General features: G+C 37.3%; 1 protein-coding gene across 15 annotated transcripts in view; it reads left to right on the top strand.

Annotated features, from left to right (window-relative positions):
- TRIP12 (thyroid hormone receptor interactor 12) overlaps positions 1–26,254 on the top strand; it is a 151,224-nt gene that overhangs the window by 53,114 nt on the left and 71,856 nt on the right. For 9 of the 15 annotated variants that reach the window (XM_079924535.1, XM_079924532.1, XM_079924539.1 and 6 more), the window contains exons 3-5: positions 4,277–4,402; positions 5,240–6,042; positions 23,971–24,076. In XM_079924535.1, the coding sequence (XP_079780661.1) occupies positions 4,277–4,402; positions 5,240–6,042; positions 23,971–24,076 (1,035 nt within the window). The remainder of the gene's footprint in view (positions 1–4,276; positions 4,403–5,239; positions 6,043–23,970; positions 24,077–26,254) is intronic. The other 6 variants (XM_079924530.1, XM_079924529.1, XM_079924531.1 and 3 more) reach the window with 2 other exon arrangements.

The raw sequence follows: 26,254 nt of genomic DNA, 5'->3' as shown, positions 1-26,254 counted from the left end.
ACCTGCTAAAAATGCCAACAGCACCACTGTTCCCCAACAAACTGTTTCAAGATACTCCCCAGAGGAGGAACCACTACTGTTGTTTTTTTTTTAAACCACTGCTTTTTAAGATAAATAAGGAGTTCTAAATTACAGAATTATTTGGGCTAGCATTTCTCCATAACTGAACATAGGAACATTGGTCAGACTTACTCAGCTTCCTTCTTGTGACTGAAATAGAAACTAGTATATTTTACAGAGACCATTAGTTTTTTTTTAAAAGTGGTTTAAGTGAACTTTCCACTTTGATTATTGAAAATCAGGGGCTTATTTATAATATGCATTTTATAGCGTTACAAGCAAAGCATTTAATTTTTGGAACACGAAGCTATAATGTTATAATTCTGTATGTAAAATATAAGAGCATAAAAATGTCTGTATACACATGCACAAACAAATTTGGAGATATAATTAAGTACCAAATTATTTATATTTGGTAATATGTACATATATTTGAGTTGTATGTCTGGCATAGATACTAATTTCAAAAAAATCCAGGAACTGTAATACAAGGAATTAACTAGCTCCTTGTAACTAGCCACCTTCCTCATTTTGTCTAAGATTAGAATAAGAATACTTTTTGCTACAAGGTTTTGGCCTCTTTTAGATGTCCTCTGGACTAGAGATGGTTTCTAATCTTTAAGACTACCAAGTCTGATCTTTAAAACTACCAAATTAAGTATCTAGAAGGGACAGTCACTACAATTTGAGTATCTAGAAGGGACAGTCACTACAATTTGCCTAAAAGTCAGCAAGAGGCGTGTTTGAGACTTGCTTTCAAGTTAATGTTGAAAACCCATAACCCAGAGTTGATTATAATATGCTCTGTTTGCAACCTGGGTTTCTTTAACATGAGTTGGCACACAGGTACTTGGTAAATAGGAAAATTATGTTAGTATGATGTGGAAGTAGTGTCAGGTCATAGGCAGTTTTTCCTATAGTGTTAATATATGAACTGGTAATCTATGAAGTCTTATGAAAGACCTGGAAATAGTGCAGAAATGGGTTAAAGAAATCATTTAGTGCAAGAAATAGCTAGTTCAAGTGGCTTCCAGAACCACCACACTTTCCACTGGTAACACTCCCAGGAAGCTCAAAACCATTTACTCCTGTATTTATAAAGAAAGAAAATGACAAAAAGGGAAGTCTCACCCAGAATTGTATTTTTAATTTTGTCAAAGCTGGTCCTGAAAGAAAATGTCTTGAAAAATTTACACTTAAAGGAGAAAGTACAAAAATAAAACTCTAATGAGTGGACCAACTGGGATTATTGGTGCAAATGTTAGTGAAGGTTTAATCTTTTATTAAAATTGATGACGTTTTTGTTAGGACTCACACTGCAAAATAACATAGGTTTGAGTGCTCTGTTTCCAATCTCATTTTCACCATTAGTCCAGTTATTTTTAGTGGGTGATTTTGCAGAGCATGAGATTTTTTTTTTTCCAGCAACATCCATAGGTTGATGTCGAAGCTCCTGAATATACTTGTGCCCCCGCTCCATCCACCCACCCAATGATCTTGGGCTGTAATTCACTAAATTGGCTCCTTCTGGTGCTACTTAAGAGTTTGTCGTGAATTTTATTGTCTTGTTCTTGCAAATTTGATTTACAGTGGATATAACTTTTACGGGTCTTAAAGAGATTATGTTTTTTAATAAAAATTAATGTTAAACAATAAGGTTTGATAAATGAGGGAGTTGGTAAAATGAGCTAAAAGGCATCAAGACTCGTTCAGTGCTGAATGCTGTTATATTCTAATTGGCTGTTCTAATTGGGCATTATTATTTTATGGAGATTTCCTTACAGTATCTGAGCATTAATAATTTATAAATGGGCATGATAAAATAGAGTCCCACTTTGGGAGGGCCCATAGTTACTTATGGTGACCATCTGGTTGCTTACTCCTCTTGTGGTAAGTCAGGGGTTGGAAAACCCATGGGTCAAATCCAGCCTACTGCCTGCTTTTGTAAATAAAAATTTGGTTGGAACATAGCCATGCCCATTTGTTTATGTGTTGTTTATACCTGCTTTTGTGACACATAGTACCTCCCACAGAGCTGGAAGTATTTTACTACCCTCTACAGAAAGTGTATCAATATTAAGATCATGCTAAACAATAGTCAGAAGGACATAAATGGTCAGTGTTTCATAATATTTAAAACAATTTTTTGACAAGGCCTCAGAATATCACACTTAAAAATAATTTTAGGAAAGGTAGAATTAGATAAGTATGGGATTTAAGCCAGTTTTGTGAGCCTCACTTTCTCAGATGATTGGATACTGTTTTCTTTCTGTTCTTTTCCCTCCCCTCCCCCTTTCATACATATTGAGACTTTACCTGCTAAATTCTTAAGTTCCTTGAAAGTGTTAGTAAGGACATGAAAAATGCAGGAGTGGGTTTGGGTGGCTATAAAGTTAGATGTATTTTAAAACCAGAGGACAATTTATTTGGGTCGAGAAGAGGAGGAGTGCTGCCTCTGCAGTGGGATCAGCATTAGGTTAGTGTTGGCCAATTTCTGTCAACAACGAGACTTACTTAGGAATATGTTATGGTGTTTTTTTTTTTGTTTTTCTGTTTTTATTTTTAGAGGGTTGACATTTAACTACTTAACTACTTGAACGTTATCACAAAGTTGTCTAGCTTTGAATGGATAAGGTTTTCTTTTAATATGATTTTTAAATTTTCAAGGAATACAGCAACGAATATTTTAAATTTTATTATGAAGTGAAGTAGAAATTGATTCAATTAAAAGATTAATCTATGGCAAACTTTACAAAAATAAGAATGTCGAGAACCTGAATGATGTAATTTATAAATATGATTCCGTGGATGTTAAATTGTATACCTGAAAACAACATTTTACCTCCCTTTTTAAAAAATAACTATGAAATGATTTGCAAATTTACTCAATCTTATTCCTTATTTTTTTAAAAAAAGTAGAACTCTCATATCTCTTACTAGAAATATAACAAAAACAAAAGCAAGTCCTAGAAACTAAATCTCTCAAACAAGAAACTCATGGGATAAAGCAAAATTTCGGTCTGCCAATGTAAGAATATCTAGGAAAAATAAAAACTAAATCACAGTATATAAAACTCTTATAAGGTTCAGCTTGGATACACCCAGAGAAAATATAATATATACCATGGGGGGAAAAATCATTACTAAAGCAAAGACTATGACACACAAAAGATTATATAGGTTACTAGAGTTTTTTAGTAGTTGATCTAGTTAAATCTTTAGAAAGTACTATTCTTTTATGGATTAAAACCTTAAAAATGAAAATGATAGTACAGACCCAAGAAATATTTACTTTCATTGAGAAGCTAATGCCATGTCTTTTTTCAAGAATCCAGTGTTGAGTTCTTCTGCAATAATGAAAGAAAACAATAAAGATACTGAGACCAGAAACCTTAGATCATCTTTTTGAAGAGATGGTAGAACACGTATGATATGTTAAGAACTGTACGGCATCCTTATATGTTCAGTTAGAGTTATCGTGTAAAGCGTTCAGTGACTCATTTCTGAATTCCTTTGAGATCATTTTCAGACTGAAGGCCTTTAAAAGTTTTTTTTTTAACAAAGTAAACAGCTTTGGCATTAATGGAACTTTATTATTCTCATTAGAATATGCTCTTTTATGTTATTTACATGAAGGATGGATGTTGGCTGTTAATTACATAAATTGCATCTGTTCCGTTAATATCTCACCTCTGGAACACCAACTTTTCTGGGTATAAATTCATGCGTGCTCCCTTTTGCTTGTGTAAATCTCATGTGACCTTTGCCAGAGGTTAAACATCTAACAACTGAAAACAGTTTCTTCATGTCCCTCAAACTTGCTCTTAAAACAATGCTGGCATAAGGATTTGATTTATTATAAGTATAACCCAACCATGTATCAACGGTGCAATTGTTTTGAATGTGTTTGGAATATTTTGTGGTAAATTCTTTACCTTTTTATCTAGGACTTGGTTTTTTGGTGTACTTCAGCTGGTTATAAAAAAAATCTTAACTCTTGGGTATTGAGGGGGTTGGTTCTAAAAGGTAATTTCTTTGGCCAGATTATTTGATAGAATAATAATTTAATCATAGAAATATTTGGGGAAAGGGTAGAGTCAATAATGAAGAATTGGGAAACTTTTTTTTTTTTTTTAATGAAAAAAGATTTCAGTTTCAGTGTTGTATTTGCATCTCATTTTCCTGATAGATTTCTGTTTTGGTTTTCTGCTGACAGGTCACATTTAGGGCAGGCAAAACATAAGGGATATAGCCCTCCTGAGAGTAGAAAATCTAATTCTAAGGCACCCAAAGTGCAGTCTAATACTACTTCTGAACTGTCAAGGGGACACCTTTCTAAAAGGTAAATCTTCACATTGCTTATACATTTTTCAAGGCAGAATTATTTGCATTTGAATCATTGCATAATATTAAAACGTACCAGGTTATGCCAAAATGTTACGATACATGTTTTCATTATTATCCGGGTATAACTTTTAGGATTAATAGTGAATCACCTCTGCAGTGATGTCAGCGCAGCATACCCCAGATAGTGCTTTATTCTCCTTGATTAGAGAGCTGCGAGTTTCTCCTTTTGCCTAACAAACCATTATACGCATCTGAAATGCCATTTTAAATCCAGTTTTTCTTAGTTTTTTTATTGTCAGAGCCACAGGTCAGTGATGTCTTAAGATCTAATTGATAGGAGTCTTTGGAAAGGAATGTGACTGTAAATATTTGATACTACAATATAAAACTTTCTAACCTTCATTTTGAAAGTGTGTATGTTAATGCTTATTTATTTTAAGCTTTGACAAAGAAGTTGTGTTTGTAAATAGAGTATCGGTATTGTAGTTTCAACTGGTTCTGAACTACTAAGTAAGCATTCTTTTTCTTGTAATCCTAATTCTTGTTTTATGATTAGGGGAGTTAGTGTCAGTATCATTGGGCTAAAGAATTAGCCTGATCTTCTCATATTTTACCATCCAAAGTGTCACTCCCCACCCCCACCCCTTTTTTTCCCCTCATTTTTGAACTGTTTGCGAGCCTATGTTTATTAGTTACTGGACTTACCAGGAAATTTTTTTCACTTAAAAAAAAATCTTATTTCCACAGATTTGAGAAGTTAATAAATAAGTATTATATGACAGGTTTAACGATGGCAGGCTGATATTAACTCTTGTTTTATCTAACCTCTTAGAAGCTGCAGTTCATCATCTGCTGTCATAGTCCCACAACCAGAGGATCCAGACAGAGCCAATACTTCAGAAAGGCAGAAAACGGGGCAGGTGCCTAAGAAAGACAGTTCTCGAGGAGTGAAACGCAGTGCTAGTCCAGACTACAACAGGACCAGTTCTCCTAACTCTGCAAAGAAACCCAGAGCACTTCAGCATACTGAATCTCCCTCAGAAACAAGTAAGCCACACAATAAGTCAAAGAAGAGACATTTAGACCAGGAGCAACAACTGAAATCTGCACAGTCTCCATCAACAAGCAAGGCTCATACCAGGAAGAGTGGGGCCACTGCTAGTTCACGGAGTCAGAAAAGAAAGAGGACAGAGAGTTCTTGTATAAAGAGTGGTTCTGTGTCGGAAGCAGCTGGTGCCGAAGAGAGATCTGCAAAACCTACCAAGCTGGCTTCAAAATCGGCCGCCTCAGCCAAAGCTGGGTGTAGCACCATCACCGATTCTTCTTCTGCTGCCTCTACTTCCTCCTCATCTTCTGCTGTAGCCTCGGCCTCCTCTACTGTTCCACCAGGTGCCAGGGTGAAACAAGGGAAAGACCAGAATAAGGCCAGACGTTCCCGTTCAGCATCCAGTCCCAGTCCAAGAAGAAGTAGCAGGGAAAAGGAACAGAGTAAAACTGGTGGCTCTTCAAAATTTGATTGGGCTGCTCGTTTCAGCCCTAAAGTTAGCCTTCCTAAAACAAAACTGTCTCTTCCAGGGTCTTCTAAGTCAGAGACATCAAAACCTGGACCTTCTGGATTACAGGCCAAATTAGCAAGTAAGTTTACTCGAAAGATTTTTTTTTTTTTTAATTAAACAAAATTTCTCTGGGTTTGTCAGGAGGGATCAGGTTTTCAAGGTAGTCAGTCTGAGGCAGTTTTAGATTTATTACTGTACCTGTATCTGTACACAAAGTGTATAATAATTGATACACAACGTTTAGTTTTATGGAGATAGATAAGGAATGCTCCCGCCTTATTACTAAATTGTCATGTTTTAGTATCTTTCTTTATCTTTGCAGCATTTGCTACTTCTTTTCTTTTCTTTTTTTTTTTTTTTTGCGGTACGCGGGCCTCTCACCCTTACGGCCTTTCCCATTGCGGAGCACAGGCTCCGGACACGCAGGCTCAGCGGCCATGGCTCACGGGGCCAGCCGCTCCGCGGTATGTGGGATCTTCCCAGACCGGGGCACGAACCCGCGTCCCCCTGCATCAGCAGGCGGACTCTCAACCACTGCGCCACCAGGAAAGCCCGCCACTTATTTTCTAATGTCAGAGTAGGACAGCAAGTTGGTTTTTCTCCTATAACCAGAAACAAAACTGTTCTAGTTATGAGTTGGTCATGACCACAGTTGGAGATCAAATGCTCTTTTTTGGTATTGTACATTCTTTTTGTTTTTTAAATAAATTTATTTTTTATTTATTTATTTAGGGCTGCTTTGGGTCTCTTCATTGCTGCGCGCGGGTTTTCTCTAGTTGCAGCGAGCGGGAGCTACTCTTCATTGCAGTGCGTAGGTTTCTCATTGCAGTGGCTTCTCTTGTTACGGAGCACAAGCTCTAGGCGCGCAGGCTTCAGTAGTTGTAGCACGTGGGCTCAGTAGTTGTGGTTCGCTGGCTCTAGAGCGCAGGCTCAGTAATTGTGGCGCACGGGCGTAGTTGCTCCGTGGCATGTGGGATCTTCCCGGACCAGGGCTCAGACACGTGTCCCCTGCATTGGCAGGTGCTTTCTTAACCACTTTGGCACCAGGGATTCTAACACTGTGTGTGAGACCACTGTTCCACACATTCTTGATGTGTGGAAACCCTGAGCTAAGTTATTAGAATAAATGTACCCTAGTATTAATTAAACTTTATTCACATGTAATATTTTATGGCCTTTAAGGAGCTTAGACTAAAGATGAATACCTCTTACATTCATTGCGCTGGGCTCTGGGTCCTAGGTAAATGGGAAAGAAATTGCCTTCTTGAAGCGTATAGTGGAGCAGAAAGAACTAATGTTTGAGAATAATACATTCAAGCAAAGAAACAAACAGTAGATAAGAGAAAGGCATCCTGAGGCACTTTTCTCCCTCTTTTTTCCAAAAAAGACTTCTTCAGGAAGCCAAATGTTAACTTCATTAGAACTGATTGAAAATCGTGGTGACCCTCTTCAATTACATGACTACTGTAATGATGAAGTGCTTTTTTTTTTTCTATTTTGAGAAATCTAAATGACGCAAATACAGAGAACAAAACAGCACTTCCTATGGTTTTCAGAGCATTTAATTTTTGTAATATTTAACCAAGAAGCTTGTTTTTGATCATCTTTTCTCCTTTTGAGCCCACAAAGACAATTTCAGGTCCACATTTTGATAGGGCTAGAATGTTTTTTGGTCTTTGGAAGACTTTATATAGTGTCTACTAGTATTCTTGTGAAAGTTTAATACTGAACCAGCCTAACCTAGTGTTGAATCAGAGCTGTTAGCTCTGTTTAGTTTAATTCTACAATCTATAAACTATTTTCAGTTGATTCAATATTAGCAACATTTTGACAAGAATACTAGTAGACATTATTGTAAAATTTTGTTTAGCCTGTATCATAGGGTTATTGTGAAAGTAACATCTCTTTCTCTTAAATTATAGAATTTGTTCTATTTGTTATTTTAAATATGCAGTATATCTGTATAAAATCTTTTGAATGTGAATATAAATATCAGATAAAGATTAAGATTGGTATCCTGCAGTCAAAAGGAAGTAAAAGGTTGGGTAAAAAGGGACATAGCCGTTTGTCCATTGGTCCAGACAAGGTTTTCTTGACAATTGGAGTTATTTATCTCTGCTTTTATACCTCTTCCTCTGTCTACTTTTAAGTGCATCTGTATTTGCGTGCTTGTGTGTCTCCATCGTGTGTAGTAGCTGTGTGATCTCCACAGTCAGTGGCTCAGGTTGAGTTTACAGCATAGTCCGAGGGATTCACTCTAACCCTTCCAGCCTACCTCATTTGAAGAGCTCATCTCTTTCAATTCTTATTTCTAGGAGGGTCCTGGCACAGGTGAGAGCAGATTGCTCTTTTTTTTTTTAATTTATGTATCTTATTTTTGGCTGCATTGGGTCTTTGTTGCTGTGCACGGGCTTTCTCTATTTGCGGTGAGTGGGAGCTACTCTTAGTTGTGGTGCGCAGGCTTCTCATCGCGGTGGCCTCTCTTATTTGTGGAGCACGGGCTCTAGGCGCACGGGCTTCAGTAGTTGTGGCACACGGGCTCAGTAGTTGTGGCTTGCGGGGCTCTAGAGCGCAGGCTCAGTAGTTGTGGCGCACGGGCTTAGTTGCTCCGCAGCATGTGGGATCTTCCTGGACCAGGGCTTGAACCTGTGTCCCCTGCATTGGTGGGCAAACTGTTAACCACTGTGCCACCAGGGAAGCCCTGAGCAGATTGTTCTTGAGTGTTGTGTCCTTAACTCTTCTCAGAGACCAGCTTTCTTTTTGTACCTGTCAGTTAGTGCAGTCTTTAAAAGAAAACCTGACCCTACCAGTGGCTGATCAGCGGGGTTTTCTTGGTTGTGAGGTTGCTCTCAAACAGGAAGCCCCGAGGGTTTTGATGCTGCCCCTGTGCCATAATAAAACCAGTCCAGATATGCTGTCATACTCACTCTGCACATGGTCGCAAACTGATTTAGTTTAAAACTCACTTCATAGTTGCTTTTCCTACTTTCACAAAATCTGTGTGTTCTGTGGTCACTAATTTCACTTTCCCATTTTCATTGCCACTACCCTAGTTCTAAGCTCTAATTATAGCCTAAGCTGTTGAAACAAGAGACGGGAACCAGCATTTGTTTCACATCTAAAAGTGCCAGGTATTTTACATATGCAGTAACATTGACTTTTCCAAAAAATTGGTGCTTGATGATAGTTATTAAGGAAATTTATTCCAAGGAGGTGAAATAACTTGCCAGAGTAACATATCTCATAAGTGACAGTTAGGATTTAAAGATGGGGTGGGTATGTGTGACTTCGAAGCCTTTGTTTCTTTGCTATGTCACTTATTTTTCATCCATGTTAGTTGTTTGTGTTTTACTGTTGCAATCTATTTGGGTCATTAAGAGATGTTAAGACCCCAGAGGAGATGAACTTTTATTTGATCCTTCTTTACTGGTATTGATTCATCTTTAGGGGTGAATATTATGTGAACCCAGGGCTTCATATTATACGATTAACTGTGTGTTTGCTTCTTTGCAAATAAGTGGAAAACATTTCAAAACAAAATAATAGCAAATACTTAAAGTGCTTACAAGTGCCTGACAACTTGTAAATAGTTGACATGGATCATCTCATTTACTCCTCATCAGCCCTGTGTGGCAGGTACTGTTATTCACTTCTTACAGGTAAAGAAACTCAGGATCAGTGAGGTCAGGTTACCTGTCCAAGGTCACAGAACTAAGAAGTGATAGAGCCAAGAGTCAAACCCAGGCCATGTGATTCCAGAAATTAGTTGTGAGAATAGGGTGCAGAGGATTGAGTAGATTGGGTGAGCTAAATCCAGGCAGGCTTCCTGGAGTCACACAGGGCAGGGTGAATTTTAGGTATGATTAAATAGTTCACTTTAGGAAAGAGTTTATGTAAGAAGGAGTACTGCAAGAGGATTGGCAGTACTTGGTAATTTTATTTAAGAATATAGAGGCAAAATGAAGTATCTTAGAGGAATCCCTGGGCTTCAAGTAATGGTATTTTGGGGAGAGAGAGCTCTTAATTTAGAGCTAAAAATCCTAGATTTGAATCCTAGTTCTGCCATTTTATCAGCTGGTGACTACGAGAAAGTTGGCAACCTTTTCGTTGTAAAATGGGCACAGTAGCTATTTGAGGAATGAATAAATATGTGAGGAGCCTTAGCATAGTGCTGATAGTACATAGGATGCGTCACTAAATTTAGGGTGCACAACTGAAATCGAGTATCTTAAGACAGAGCATTCAGGAGCATCGTTTTGAAGATGAAGGATTGATATAAATCCTAGCTACTGATCAGTTTAAGGTATAGCTGTCTTTAGATTTGGAAGAGCCTGATTTAAAGTTCTGTTGTCTTCTGGTAGTTTTGTGGGGTTGGGCAAATCATTGAACTACAATTATGATAGCAACCTAATCCCTCATCTTTGCAGAATGATAATATTCATTCTTGTGAAGCATAAATGAAAGAATGTATGTGAAAACAACTTTGTAAAATTAAAATACCATATAAACATAAAATGTGAATTGAGAACTGTTGCGATAGATTTGAAAAGCTTTTGTATGCATTAGGAATTAGTTTGATTTTTTTTAATTTAACATTAATCTGGGGGCAGAATTAGATTCAATGGTTACAATCCATTCAGTGGGTTAGCAACTCTGGGTAAAAAAATATGTCAGTTAACTAAAAAATGGAGTGGACATTTTGTGAGATAGGAAGCATTCCAAATTGGGTAGGTTGTTTTCTTCAACTTTTAGGACTCAGTGAACCTGTTAATTAGAAGGTGATATGTCTCCTCAGGTATAGGCTCATTCTAAGATACAATTGGTCAGTAAAACTTCCTGGTAAAGGAAGTTTTTTTCAAATTGTAGGAATAAGAGTACTTACATGATGCTTTGTGAAAACCCATTTCCCCATGGTCAGATATCACTCAAGGAGATTCAGGATATGCTTTAGTATATTGAAAGCTGTGAGAATTCTTACGGTCACTTCTGTTTAACCCATTATTTTATAAATCGGTTTGACCACCTATTACCTTGGGAGACAGCAGTGGTCCATGGAACACACTTTGGGAAATGATACATTTAATCGGGTCACTGAAGCAGGAAGACCTTTCCTGGTGTGCTGATTTGGCATCTATTGAACAAGTTTCTGGTGAGGAACTAGGGCTGGCAGGAGAACTAGAGAAACAGCTGCTTTGTGATGGGCTACCTGAAGCCTGTGGCTTGCCAACTGCAGCTGGTCAAGATAGCTGTGGGACAAAGGTCACCTTGTGTCAATTGGTAAAAGTTTATAAATTTTTTGCTGCATTGGGTCTTCGTTGCTGCGCGCGGGCTTTCTCTAGTTGCAGTGAGCAGGGGCTACTCTTCATTGCGGTGCATGGGCTTCTCTTGTTGCAGAGCAGGGGCTCTAGGTGCGCTGGCTTCAGTAGTTGTGGCACGTGGGCTCAGTAGTTGTGGCTCACGGGCTCTAGAGCGCAGGCTCAGTAGTTGTGGCGCACGGGCTTAGTTGTTCGCGGCATGTGGGATCTTCCCGGACCAGGTCTCAAACCCATGTCCCCCTGCATTGGCAGGCCGATTCTTAACCACTGCGCCACCAGGGAAGCCCAATTGGGTTTTGAGAATACCCCAGAAAGGATAGTGTTATATGACAATTTTTAATCTGCATTAGGAAATTATTCTTGCTTTGCGTTGTTTAACCTTAGCAAACAGTCCTAACAAATTTATGTAGCATAAATGTAAAACCACTGGGGCAGTGTAATGATACAAATGATTTTTTAAAATATTCAGTGATATTTTGATGTAATATTTAAAAATATTCTTATAATATTCTGCTAATCTATCTTCTCTTTAGGCTAACTTTGAAGTAATGTGACTATTTCAAAGTATGTACTGTCTTAATGGTAGAAGGTGATGGATGGCATAGACATGTAAGAAACAGTTTGTGATCAGAATCTGCAATTAATTATGGAATGTATTTATAGAAAAATTTAAAGGTGTTATATTTCCAGTTCGATATGTCTATTTGTAGGTCCAGTTCACTTTCCATTATTTAAAGTAGACATCATGTGCACATTATTAATAACAGTCAGCAGTAGTTACCAGCTCATTTTCAGCTTGAGTTTCATACTCTTCTGTGACTTGCATGCAGCCTGTAGCCATTATTAGAACTAGAAAAGAACCAGGCAGATGCCGAATTCTGGGAAGGTAATTCTGCTAAGAGACATGGTACTTTGTGCCTCTAGCACGGAGAGAGGAAAGAAGAATGAGTCAAGCAGGACAGAATAATTTAAAAGTAAACTCTTGGTTTTACCTACTTGGGTCTTATAGGGCCATACCCTCTGAGTTTTTAAAAATTGAATTATCTTTTAGCCTGGTGATGTACTGGGTGAGGAGCTTAAAGGAAAAAGGATTGAGTGTTAAGAGTTTTCTGTATTATAAAGCAACTGTTAAAATAATTTAGTACTTAAAACTTTTATAGTACTAATCTGTAACCGCATATTACCAATAGTAATTTACCAAAAATGAGTTGCCAGATTTTTAAAAAAGGAATATTAAATGGAAACAAATATTATTGACCTCTTTACGGCTTGGCTTTGTTTTATACTGTGAATGTTAAACAACCATGGTATGTAGTTTTGTATACCAGGTCAGAGTAAGAATTAATTCAGCCAAATTACGTTTTACTAAACTTATAGTTCAGTTAAATGAAAATTGCTTTTTCTCACTCATGCCTCTGTGTTCTATAATATTTTGATACTTCTGATTATAAAGTGTTATCAAAAATGAAAAATCCAGAAAATGTTAAAACGTACGAAGAAAATAATAACTTAATCCCATCCCTAAGGGCTGTCTCTTTCTTCCTGTGTGTATCCTGCTAAAATTTTTCCTTCATATTAATCAATACTTAATGTGTAGTTTAAAGTCATGTGATATAAGATTCATTATTAAAAAATAGCAGGCTTCCTGCCACATTGCCTTTCCGCATAGCCAGTCATTTTGGTATTTACTTCCGTATCTATAATGTGAGACGTATGTGCTCATATGTCTGTTTGTTGACTTTTTTCACTTAGAGCACTATTGTGTGGCCTATATGGGAGATTTACCACACCTATTCACCCACCAAACGCATACTGTACATGCTTCACATTTTTCCAGTCATGATCGTTGCTCAGTTAACACTGAGTCTGTAGGAACTTTTCTTACAACCTTTTTTTTTTTAAACTGAGCTTAATAATTATTTTGTTGTTTTCCTTTTCTTGGACTCCGTCACTCAACTCCAAACTCATTATGCATTGTCTAAATCTTTTCTCAAGCTGTCTACATGGATTTGTTTCATTTTCCTGAAGAAAGGCCTCTGGATGGCTGCCCTTTTTATGCCTGGTTACATTGCTTTTAGCTTCAGGTATTTCTTTAGTCTTCTATTTAGTTTCCTGCTTCTAGAGCCTGCATCTTCTTTCTTGATTTACTGTTTTGTTTTGGTGAATATGTCTTCCACTTGCTTTCTAAGAAAAAGTACATATGAGATTTTTTTAAGTTTTTTTGTTTTTTCAGGTTTTGAATGTGAAAATCTACAACCTTGATACTTATTTGACAGACTGATTGAAAATACAGTTCTGGGTTGGAAATTATTCTCCATCAGAATTTTGAAGAATTATGTTATTTAGATTTCAGTACTGCAAGCATTCTGATTCCTGATCTGTATATATAACCTGTTTTTCTGGAAACTTACAGATCTTTGCCTCAGTTATTTAGAAATGTCGTGACATAGGCATAGCTGTGCGTTTGTTTCATTCCTTGTTAGGGTGATCTGAAGTCCTGGTTTCCCTTGGATTTGGGGCATTCCCCAAGACCAACTTTTAGCCTTAAAACTACGAGAATCCCATGCAAACCAGGACGGTTGGTCACCCGATCTTTGCTTCTTTTCTCTTTCTGGATCACCTATTATTTTGGGTAATTGTCCTTTTGGAAGGTTCTGGTCTTATCTTTTTGTTCTTGCTTTCCTTTTTTGTTCTACTTTCTGGTAGATTTCTGTAGCTTCTTCCAACCTTTGTATTGATTTTTTATTTCATGTTCGCTATCTTTGTTTTTCTTTTCAAGAGGTTATTTTGTTCTCATTTCCTTTTTTTAAAAAAAAAGGTTTCCTTCCCCCTTCTCTTTTTCTTTCTTTAATTGAAGTATAGTTGATTTACAATATTGTGTTAGTTTCAGGTGTACAGCATAGTGATTCCTTTTTTTTGCAGGTTATATTACATTATGGGTTATTACAAGGTATTGGATATAATTCCATGTGCTATGCAGTAAGTCTTTGTTGCTTATGTATTTTATATGTAGTAGTCTATATCTGTCAATCTCATACCCGTAATCTGTAATTTCCCCCCTCACCACCGCCACTGTAACCACAAGTTTGTTTTTTATGTCTGTGAGTCTGTTTCTGTTTTGTATATACATTCATTTGTGTTATTTTTTAGTTCTGCATATAAGTGATATATTGTATTTGTCTTTCTCTATCTGACTTATGTCACTAAGCATAATATTCTCTAGGTCCATCCATGTTGCTGCAAATGGCAATAGTTCATTTTTTATGGCTAAGTAATATTCCATTGTGTGTGTGTGTGTGTGTGTGTGTGTGTGTGTGTGTGTGTGTATTAATTATACACACACACACACCACATCTTCTTAATCTAGTCATTTATTGCCAGGCACTTGGGTTGCTTCCATGTCTTGGATATTGTGAATAGTCCTGCCCTGAATATTGTTTTTAATTATAGATGCATATTCCCCCCCTCCCCATTAAGAGCGAGTTTTCTTTTCTTGCAGAGTCCTCTTATGTAATTTTTTGGGGGGGGGTGTTTACTCTGGTTTTGACTTTCATACTAGGAACTTTCCTCAAATTCAGGTAATTCTTGGGTGTCTCCTCATACTCAAGAGTAGGGGAACCAAAAAATCTAACTTACAAGCTCTGAGCACATGGATGAGACTTGACTGAGATTCACTATCTGATGAACTAATTGGGCTATGATCATTTTCAGATCTTTCTTCTTTGGCTGGTAAAATTCCACAGGGAAGATTCTTTCAGACTCCTGCCTGGAGGTGAAAGCCTAACTGCCAGAGTTCTGGGGACTAAGTGGGAGGAGAGGCCTAGGAAAGAGGCCATATGTCATCCAGTTTGTCTGTATATATTTGATCCTCCCCCCTCTCATTTTTGGTATGATGCACCTATTTGCAACTGTGTACTTTAATGGAGGATTTCTTTATTTTGTACTTTCTAAGGAATAAAGGTTTTATGTTTACCTGCCTCAGGAGAGGGACATTTACCCAGCTGTGCAAGTTGGGGAGGGAATCTGGGGATCTGACTGCTTCATAAATAGCCTATGGAGGCAATCCTCAGTTTAAACTCTGAGGTCGTCCCAGAAGTACCTGGTGTCATCAATTCCTAAACCTTTGTGGGATTCTGAGTGTCAGTCTAATTGGTAATTTCTCTCAGTTTTCTACCTTCAGTCTTCTGGTCTTCCCAGTGTATTTAGCACTGGAATTACTGCTTTTTCATCTTCTAAAATTGTGTTGTGTTGTGATGGTTGTCTCTTCCATTCTTCCCATCCTTGTGAATTTATGCCTCAGATTCTTTTAATGCTATTTTTAGTGGAGTTTCACTAGAGAACAGAGTGAATGCATGTGGGTCATTCTTTTGTCTTTACCCAGAGGCAGACACTTTTCTATGTATATGCACATATTTTTTTCAAAAGTAGGAGCTCACTCTGCATGACAGTAGGCGTTGCTTTTTGAGTGCCTATTATAAGCCAGGCTCCATACTAGACAGTTGACATACATTAAATTTCATTATGATCACAGAATGAGGTAGTATCCATGTTTTAGGTATGAAGAAACCAAAGTGCTTTATCTGCCTAAATGATTTTAACTGACATTTTTCCTTTCAAAAAATAAGCTATAAATCACGTCATCTTTTTTTTATGGCTGTGTTGGGGTCTTCACTGCTGTGTGTGGGCTTTCTCTAGTTGCGGGGAGCAGGGGCTACTCTTCGTTGCGGTGCGCGGGCCTCTCATTGCAGTGGCTTCTCATGTTGTGGAGCATGGGCTCCAGGCGCACGGGCTTCAGTAGTTGTGGCACGCGGGCTCAGTAGTTGTGGCTCACGGGCTCTAGAGTGCAGGCTCAGTAGTTGTGGCGCACGGGCTTAGTTGCTCTGCGGCATGTGGAATCTTCCCGGACCAGGGATCAAACTCGTGTCCCCTGCATTCGCAGGCAGGTTCTTAACCACTGCACCACCAGGGAAGTCCAATCATGTCTTTTTAATAACTGTATATGGATGTACCTCTTAGCCCATTGCCAACTAAGAGGCATTTACATTGTTCTTCTAAATTTTTTAATTGACTATAGCTGTGTAATTCATTATTTTCTTGTAGGATATAAGATAAGAAACTTAACACTGGTTATGTTTCTTTTAAATATTGATGTATATTTTAAATTCCCCCTAGAAATATATGAATTTATATTCTCACTAGTAGTGTAAACATGCCAATTTGGGGACTTCCTGGTGGCAAAGTGGTTAAGAATCCACCTGCCAATGCAGGGGACATGGGTTTGAGCCCTGGTCCCGGAAGATCCCACATGGCGCGGAGCAACTAAGCACGTGCGCCACAGCTACTGAGCCTATGCTCTAGAGCCCGTGAGCCACGACTACTGAAGCCTGCATGCCTAAAGCCCGTGCACCGGAATGAAAAGTAGCCCCCGCTCACGGCAGGTAGAGAAAGCCCGTGCGCAGCAACAAAGACCCAATGCAGCCATAAATAAATAAATAAATAAATAAAAATTTTTTTAAATGCCCATTTGTTCACATCCTCATTAACTAACACTGTGTTCCTGCAGTTTTTATTACCATACTGATATTTATTTAACCATTCCTTATTATTGGACATTTAGCTCTTTTCCAGTTTCTCATTATTATAGTGGTTAGATGAATATATTTGCACATTTCTAAGTTTTTAATTCATATTGCCAAATCAATGAACGCAATTGCTGTGCATTCACTAGGAAATAAAAATTTGGCTTAGGAAATTCCATTTGGATTTTAGCTCACTGTCATCTACACAACTTATCTTTTACTGTTAGTGATTTTAAAATAAACATCTATGATCCCTTTTATATGATAGGTTACTTTTCATTTTGTGAATTTATTTTAGAAAAGCAGCCTTTGATAGAGATGTATGTACTTGAACATAGATACACAACAATATCAAGATATACCAGGTTCTCATGATTCTGCAGTGGCTGAAGGAATTGAGTTAGCCACTGAAAATATACCCATCATTAATTAATTCTCTTTATTGGGTCCAGTTTTTCCTGTAGCAAAGCGATCCAATTACATGATTCTAAATTGAACTCCTCATATGTGGTAATAGTCCTGTTATTTGGTGCTTTTTTTTCTTTTATGAAGGAAAAAGGAGTGGTTCTGAAAACCCATTGAAACAGATTTTATATGTAAATGGATCTTTAAAGTAGTTACTTGAAGGCTCTTTTTATTTTTAACATTTTTTTAAAAATTAACTAATTTACTTTTTGGCTGCATTAGGTCTTCATTGCTGTGCGTGGGCTTTCTCTAGTTGCAGCGAGTGAGGGCTACTCTTCGTTGCGGTGCACAGGCTTCTCATTGCGGTGGCTTCTCTTGTTGCGGAGCACGGGCTCTAGGCGTGCGGGCTTCAGTTGTTGTGGCCTGCGAGCTCAGTAGTTGCGGCCCTCGAGCTTTAGAGCACACGGTCAGTAGTTGTGGTGCATGGGCTTAGTTGCTCCGCAGCATGTGGGATCTTCCTGGACCAGGGCTCGAACCCATGTCCCCTTCATTGGCAGGCGGATTCTTAACCACTGTGCCACCAGGGAAGTCCGCTCTTTTTAATATTAAACAAATAGGGGATTTGTGTTTAAAAGATCAGTATATTCGTCTTTTGATATCTATAAATGTAAATGAATTGTAATTTTTCTAGATATCTACCTTGTTTAAGGTATTGGTTTGTGTTCCTTATTCATAACAGTTTGTCTACTCCATTTTAAAATGGAGTGTATTTACTCTCTATAGGAATATGCCAAAAACTGTAAGTAAAAAAAAAAAAAATCAAGATACATAATATTGTAGAAAAATTAGTACTGAAACTTTTTTTTTTTAATGTCGGTTCATTGGTTTGTTTATTTATTTATTTTTGGCTGTGTTGGGTCCCCATTTCTGTGCGAGGGTTTTCTCCAGTTGCGGCAAGTGGGGGCTACTCTTCATCGTGGTGTGCAGTCCTCTCACTGTCGTGGCTTCTCCTGTTGCAGAGCGCAGGCCCAGTAGTTGTGGCTCACGGGCCTAGTTGCTCCGCGGCATGTGGGATCTTCCCAGACCAGGGCTCGAATCCGTGTCCCCTGCATCGGCAGGCAGATTCTCAACCACTGCGCCACCAGGGAAGCCCTGAAACTTTTTTTATTACTAAGATATTGTTTAGCTTAGATCTTGTTTGGTTTTTGGTTTTTGGTTTTTCTTTTTCCAAACAAAGAGATTTTGTTTTGGAGAGGTTTTTTTTGGGGGGGGGGGTTGGCGAGGGACTGTTTTTTTCCCCTAAACTTCAGGCAAGTCCTTATACTTTTCTTCCTATTTCTCCTCAAAGTCCAGGTCAATAAATGTTTTCTGTAAAGACCCATATAGTAAATATTTTAGGGTCTACTGACCACATACAGCCTTTGTCACATATTCTTATTTTATTACAACTCTCTAAAAATATAAAAAGCATTCTTAGCTAGTGGGCTGTACAGAAACAGGCTACCAGCAGGATTTGGTCCATACCTACTCTAGACTACAAATTATAATACAGTAATGACTTATAATCAGAAGATTTGGGGTTATTTGTGATACATATTCAACTAAAATTAAATGGAAATCAGCTCACATGACTGGTAAAGCCAAGAGATTGTCTAGCTTCAGGCTTGGCTGGATCCAGGAGCTCAAATGAAGATGGTCCTATCAGTCCCAAGTCTGTGACTTATGACACCCTCATTCCTCCTCTTTCCCCAAAACACTGTCCAATCATTTATATTTCTATACGAAAGTCTCTTATATCCTCGGGTCATATGCCTGTCCTTAAATGAATTAGTATGGTGAGGGGGAGGGGATAGTGGTGGAGGAGTTGTAATTGTAGATGATGAAAATACAACAGTTTGAGTCTCACTCATATAGTGGGAGTATACTGTGGATGACAGTTCCATCAGTACCACATGGAGAAGGGTTAGGAGATAGCTCTGCAAAGAAGTTTTTTAAAAGAAAGAGAAAAAAAGAGGCAGGTGCTCAGAAAAAGGGCTGCTAGATAATATACAGTAGATGTCTGTTTGATCATCTTTTACTGTCACTTTAAAATGATTATATAAATTGCAGAATAAAAGTGTCCATTTATTTGAATGGAGTCATTATTCACTGAATAGAGATGTTAGGTCAGTCTCCCGCTCCTCCTCTGCTTGATTTTCAAACAACCTTATGAAATACATTGACATTCATGTTTACTCTTGTACAGCAGAAGGAATCTTTCAGGAAATTGGGAAGTTTAATTATTGCATTGCTAGAATATTTTATTATTGAGAGGAGTGCTATATTTTCATTATAGAACTGTGTAGTAGGTTCGATTATATGTGTATATCATGTCAAAGATTAGCATACCTGTAACAGATCATGTGAGAATTAAAAATAGAATGAAAGCTGATAGTGAATGTGTATTGCCCAGTTGTCTATTGCTACTTTTAAAGTAATTTGACACAGTTAAGAGTGAAAACCATACCTTTTCCAAGAGAAATACTTTTGTACTGAGATGTTAATGTAATGAGAAATAGTTTTAATATTTCAAGTCGAAAAGAAAAATCAGTCATAAGTAGAAGGTACCCACGAACATCTTAACTATTTTTACGTTAGTAAGAGTCCAGAAAGTAAAATGTCTAAGGCCCTTAATTTGTTGATTCTTTTAAAATGTTGTTATATTTTTAAAAATCCAAGCTTACAGTTGGATATATAAGAGGTTTAATTATTTCACATTTCAAATGTCACACTTTAAAAATGTCACACTTTAAAAAAAGGACTTTTTTTTTTTAAGGATGAAGCCCTGCACTTTGTGTAAATCAGTTTTGCTTAGGAATGCTTTTTCAAAAAAAAAAAAAAGAGTAAGACATACCTGTATTGTAGAAGACAAATCAATTAGGAATTTTAAGAGAATACTAACTGCTAGTTTCACCTTTATCCAAAGGAATAAAGATTATAGGAATATATTTGTAGTTACAAGTGCACATATTCTTATACTGGTAATACAGTTGATCCTTGAACAATGAGGGGTTAGTCTGCATGTAACTAATAGCTGCCTGTCCTTATCCATGGTTCCTCCACATCCTTGGATTCAACCAGCCACAGACCGTGTAGTACTGTAGTATTTACGGTTTACTGAAAAATATCCAAGTATAAGTGGACCCTGCATTGTTCAAGGGTCAACTGTAATAAGAGCTTTGATACAAGATTTATACCTAACTGTATTACACAAAGGCTTTGTGGATAAGAATATATTAATTTGATCAGTGATATTCTGGTTGCTTCTCAAAGTGGCATCATAAAAATAAATGATAATGCAGTTTTGCTGCATTACAGAGCCTGGGACGGAGAGATGTGTTTGTGGTATGTGTGTTCCCATGCACAGATGTTTTAATCGATTTTCAGTAGGTTGTAGGTTTACACTTTTCCATGTTTCCACCATTTATTAAAATACTCCATATTTGACCAGTAGAATGATAGGAAACATTTCAGTTCTACAAAAATACTCTATTTTTATACAGAGAGTTTAAAGTTTTCTAAACGAACCAGTAAAGCAAAATTTTAACACCTTGCCACAAGTATATTGAAGATGTAGTACTCTCTGTTCTGCTTTAAAATAAGCTTAGAATTGTGTAGTTGTTTGGGTTATGCACTTTTAAGCAAGTCAGTTAATATTTTTGTGTCTGAAAAATGAGAATTATTACAACTTTATATCTGAAAGTGCTTTTGAAAATCTCCATAGCCGATCTAAAATTGTGAAATAGGGACTTCCCTGGTGGTCCAGTGGTTAAGACTCCGTGCTGTCCATGCAGGGGGCCTGGGTTCAATCCCTGGTCAGGGAACTAGATCCCACATGCCACAGCTAAGACCCAGAGCAGCCAAATAAATAAATATCAAAGAATAAATAAATAAAATTGTGAAGATAGTATGTGCTAGCATTGTCAGTTTGCCGAATGGCCAAAAGAAGGTTAAGCTGTCCTGGTTTTCTAGGAAATACTTTATCTACCAAGCTGAAGTTTGTGCTTCAGCTTTCCTTTGTCCCAGAATTTATGACCTTTCTATCTTCTAAACATGTTTTAGACTTTTGGAAGAATTTATGTAGTTCCCCTCTAAGGAAGTTTAGAGAACAAAATGTTGGGGGTTCTCTTACTTTATCAGGCTGGATGGAGTTAATGTCAATTAGCCTGAGAGTCATTTTACATTATGGTATTGTGATATCAGTTATAAATAGCTTTCTGTTCACTCTTGTTTTGGTTTTTCTCTGCCCTACTTCTCTGTAACTTAGTACAGTTCTTTTAAAGTCCAACACCAAGAATGGTTAGAGAGATTGTGGCACATCCACACAAAGGAATACCACTTTGCAATCAAAAGGAATGGACCAATACGTGCAACACCATGAGTTCATCCCCACGACACTGTATGATTCCATTTATATGAAACTCCAGAGTAGACAATAGCAGCAGAAAAGAAGACCAGTGATTGCCAGGGACCTGAAGTGTGAGGGGGGGATTAATTGAAAGGGCCATAAAGGAACTTTTTAAAGTGATGGAAACGTTCTATGTCTTGATTGTGGTGTTGGTTATATGCGTGAATAAGTTTGTCAAACTCATTTGAACCCCGTGCACTTAAAATGAGTACATTTTATCATACGGAAATTACATTTGAATGAAGTTGTTTAAGAGAGAGTTAAACACCAAAGTCTAAAATAGGACATGAGTAGTGAAAGTGTCAAAAAGTATACTGTCACCACAGATTAACAATAAAGCAGTAGCCCACAATACATTGTTGAATATTATTTTGAATGTCACTAAATAGATGTGAAAATTTGTACTAGTGTTTCTATTACTGTATCATGGTATTTATAGATACTTTAGTATTACATGAACTAAGTAATATTAGTGACAATAATACAAAGGTTTTGAAAGTGCCTTATAAGTGAAGGTACCTTATGTTTTTTGCAGTTTTAATATAATGTGCACTGATGGCTTTTTCCCTCTAAATTGTACATTTTTTAGTCCAACTTAGTCACATAATTCAGATAGATAAGTATAATTTAATATTTTCTGAAATATTATAAAATTTCTAAATTTTTTAAATATTAAAAAATAGTGACATTATTAGCTGAATATATTAAGCTAGCTCCATAATCCGTCTACATGCCGTGTCCATCTTTCAGGTGTCTGGGGTGTGTATCCAGCTAGGCAAAGATAAAATAGTATATAGGATGTCAGATATAGCTTTGTGATCACATCAAATAATTCTGGTGACAGCTATATAGAAAATCAACCTTAAAATAAAACTGAAATTTAAGAAACGCTTAGGCCAGTCTTCTTTTGTCACTTTAAGTTTCACTCTTTGATCCTTTTATGCTGGTTTGAAGAGTCTAGATAATCTTTCACAGAAGTTCTTTGGGGTGGGAGGTGGGGGGAGAAGGGCCCAAAAGGTCTGGTTTAGATTTCTGAATGGTAATGCCTGTCTGAACATAGATTTTTGTCCTTATACTTTCTGCTTTGTGTTTAAAGAGTTTTTAATAGCTTACTTTTCACCTAGCAGCTTTCATTATGTATAGTTTAAGTGCAAATTGGATGAACTGAAGTTTTTAAATGAAGAGTCTAAAAGGTCAAGAAGATGTCTAGAATCCTTTTTGCCACCTCTTTCCCAGAACCTTTAGTGGTGTTTTTAACAAAATCAAGAGTAAGGAATTTCTTATCTTTACACTTTTTAAAGCAGTGAAGTGGAAAAAAATTAAAATTGGAGAAGAAACAAATGATCTGGAGAACTGTTATTGTACAGTTGGTCTCTGAGAAAGTTACCATCTATTTAAGATGATGCCAAAAGTTCCGGTGGAAGTATGCTCTGTTGACTTTGGAGACCTCTTACTGCTGGGGGTCTTTGTTTAGATAGAGCTCACCACCCTGTGTGTTGTCATGTCATGTATGGTGTAGAGTAAGTGTTGTTTGGGGGGCGGGGGGCAGTAGACGATGCTCTGATGGCTTCCCCATTGTTCATGAACTAGCAATAAACTTTTCTCAGAATCCGTTATCCCTATAAAGGTATTAGTTAGATTCCAGAATAACATGTAAAGTGTGCTTGATTGACTTTCTCCCCCTAATTATACAGTATTCTGTAAATTGGACATTTGAATAACCTTCAGTTCAAATGTATATTTCTTGCCATTGAGTTGGTGAAAGGAAACATTTTGTTCTCTCATGGCCTTATTGATGAGCCTCATATAAACTAGGTGAAATGGGACAGTGCAAAGAGAATGCAGTAAAGTGCTGAATGAAATACAGTAAAGTCCTGAAATACATAGTATATACAAAAAAAAATCTCTTGGCTTTAGTTAGTGGAGAAGAGTAGTGGAAGAGTAGAGTTGTGATAGGAACTTTTCAAGAGGATGGTTTGAGAGGAGAGGGACTGTCATTCATGGTGTTGGTTAGCTTGCGTCAAGGTTAGGCCAGAGTGAGAAGATTTCTCCTGAACAGGAATGCCAAGCACCACATGAACTTCCCCAGTATGAGCAGGTGCAGTAAAATCAAACTATGCAAGTAAACCTGGAGACCGCTAGAGAGGCCGTGGAAGAGTCCATGGATTTTTGACCGGATGATGACCTGAAGAATTGTTGTCATTTTTAATTTAAGGTAACTGCTCTTTTAAAATTTTTACTTTTGCATTTCACATGTATAGGTTTAAGAAAATCTACCAAGAAGCGCAGCGAATCCCCACCTGCTGAGCTCCCCAGTTTGAGGCGGAGCACACGCCAAAAGACCACGGGCTCCTGTGCTAGTGCCAGGTAATAATCTGGGCTTTGCCAGCTTATGATTAGCTTGTTATCTGTGTTCAGCTTTCAGCAAAATCCTTAATTTTGTAAGTTTTTAAAAATTATTAAAATTTTCTCTTTAATGTTGAGCAAAGAAATTTGTTTTAATATAGCTAGTATTGCTGTATATTTTTGTGAATTCTTCCCCAATATTTATTTACCTTTTTTTTGCTAAGTTTTAATCATGCCTTTTTTGGGCAACACCTTTGTCTTCTACCTTTTCCCCTGCTGTTACATTATTTGCACAGAGTTATTGCCAATAGTTGAAAGTCTGGTTGCTTTCAGAGTTCTAGTCTGCCAAAGAAATCTCTAGTGAGCATCTTTATGCAGATTTGGGTTATTTTTAAAGGTAGCTAAATTTCCCAGTAGTGTGATTAATGGATCAGAAGGGATGCCTGTTGTAATGGCTGTAACATTGCCTAATTAGTTTCTAAAAGTGTTGGCACAAGTTATTGAGTTTAATGGGTGAGGGGGAGAGATGTACTTAATTTTCATTTTGTGTTCCAGTACCTCTGCTCACAGGAGAATGTAGGTTTGGTTTGTGTTCTCTCACATCTCCAGTTCCCATTCCTCCTGGTTGCTATTTTGGAGCCCTTTTTCAGAAAATGATCTACCTTTCACATATGATACAGTGTATTATTTCATATACTTTATTAACTGATTCAGAACCTTAGGATAAAGTTAAAAATCTTTTTGTTGGAATTTCATCTCAGATTTTCAGGCTTGGTCAGTTTTGGTCTTGTGCTGGTAATCACAGCTTTATGGGACTTCTCCATCCTTTATATGTAGTTTGCTCTTATATGTACTTCGTTCTCTCTACTAAATGTGCCAGAAACCAGTGATGCAGGTGACTGATTTTAGTTTACCTTTTCCCTACTCTAACTTAGGTCAGTAGAAAGGCTTTAAGCACTTCTTTTTGTTCTTCTCTGAGGTAATCGACTTTATACTCTTGGCCGTGGGTACAGTAGTAACACAAGGAAACAGTATGACTTGTTACCTAATAAGTCATAAGAAATGGACTCTTGCCACTTTAATCTCTACTTTTCCACTTATTTCCTAGTTCTGTCAGGATTGTCTAAAATATCTGGAGTTAGTACACCTGTTTGCCTTTGAAGTTTTTTGGCAGTACTTTTATGAGGACCTCTGAGAAAATTTCTTAGTTCTTTAGGGCTTTTGTCCTGTTTTGGGCCAAACTTTGAATCCAGTTTACCCAAGGTTTATAATCTTAGATATAAACCAAATTCACTGTAGTTGAAAATTAATTTTAAGCTGTATGTGGCGTCAGGTAATCTAGCGTCCTATCTTTCTCTGCAGCATTCTCTCCTTCTCCTCGGGCCCACTGTCTTGATGAACGAGAAGTTACTTACATGCTACACACAAGCTGTCTAGCCGCCTGCCTGCAGTGCTCTTCATCTCAAACTTTTCTGAATTAGTTGAGATTCCTCTTAAATTTAGTGCTTTCGTAGTCGATCACAGCTGCGGCTTCGTCTCTTTAGACTAACACACCTTGAAGGCAGCAACCAAATGTTCAGCACAGAGTGTGTCACATGGTTGATACAAATTAAATGTTAAATAAATGACTTAATTTGAATCCCACTAATTTATAGCTTGGTAATTGGGGTTTGGAGTGAGCTTTTTTCCCCTGTGAATGAAAGGTTGGCAAAGTAAATCCCTGCTTAGGGAGGAGTTTTAATAATTGAGAGAATAAACTCTTCAAGAACTCATTGGTGATTCAGAGCTTTCATTTACATGTCACTTATGCCTGGTTCCTTCTTGTTCTTTACTAGACAACATCTAATTTCACTGTAGTTTACTTTAGTCTAAAACATTTCTTTAGTAGTAGATTTTTGCACTTTCTGAGGTCATTTGGGGAACTGCCTTTAAACAATATTAAGTTGTTGTAATTTTGGAAGTCTTCTGTCTCTACCTGATTTGCTTACTGATTTCGCTATTAAAATAGAAAGAAAGTCATCAATAAAATATAATCTGCTTCATGATAAATGACTGATGATTCCTTTTTCCATATCTTACACTATGCCTCAATCAGAAACAAGTGTCTTCCCAGATGTCATCTGTATTTACTTATAAATATTAAATACTCATTTCTTTTATTTTAAAGGCTAGAGCTATTGTCCATTATTAGGATAGTAA

The sequence above is a fragment of the Stenella coeruleoalba genome (assembly GCF_951394435.1).
Source record: "Stenella coeruleoalba genome assembly, chromosome: 6".
In the NCBI taxonomy this organism is placed as follows: domain Eukaryota; kingdom Metazoa; phylum Chordata; class Mammalia; order Artiodactyla; family Delphinidae; genus Stenella; species Stenella coeruleoalba.
Note: the sequence above shows the minus strand (reverse complement) of the source record. Positions and strands in the feature narration are given on the sequence as shown.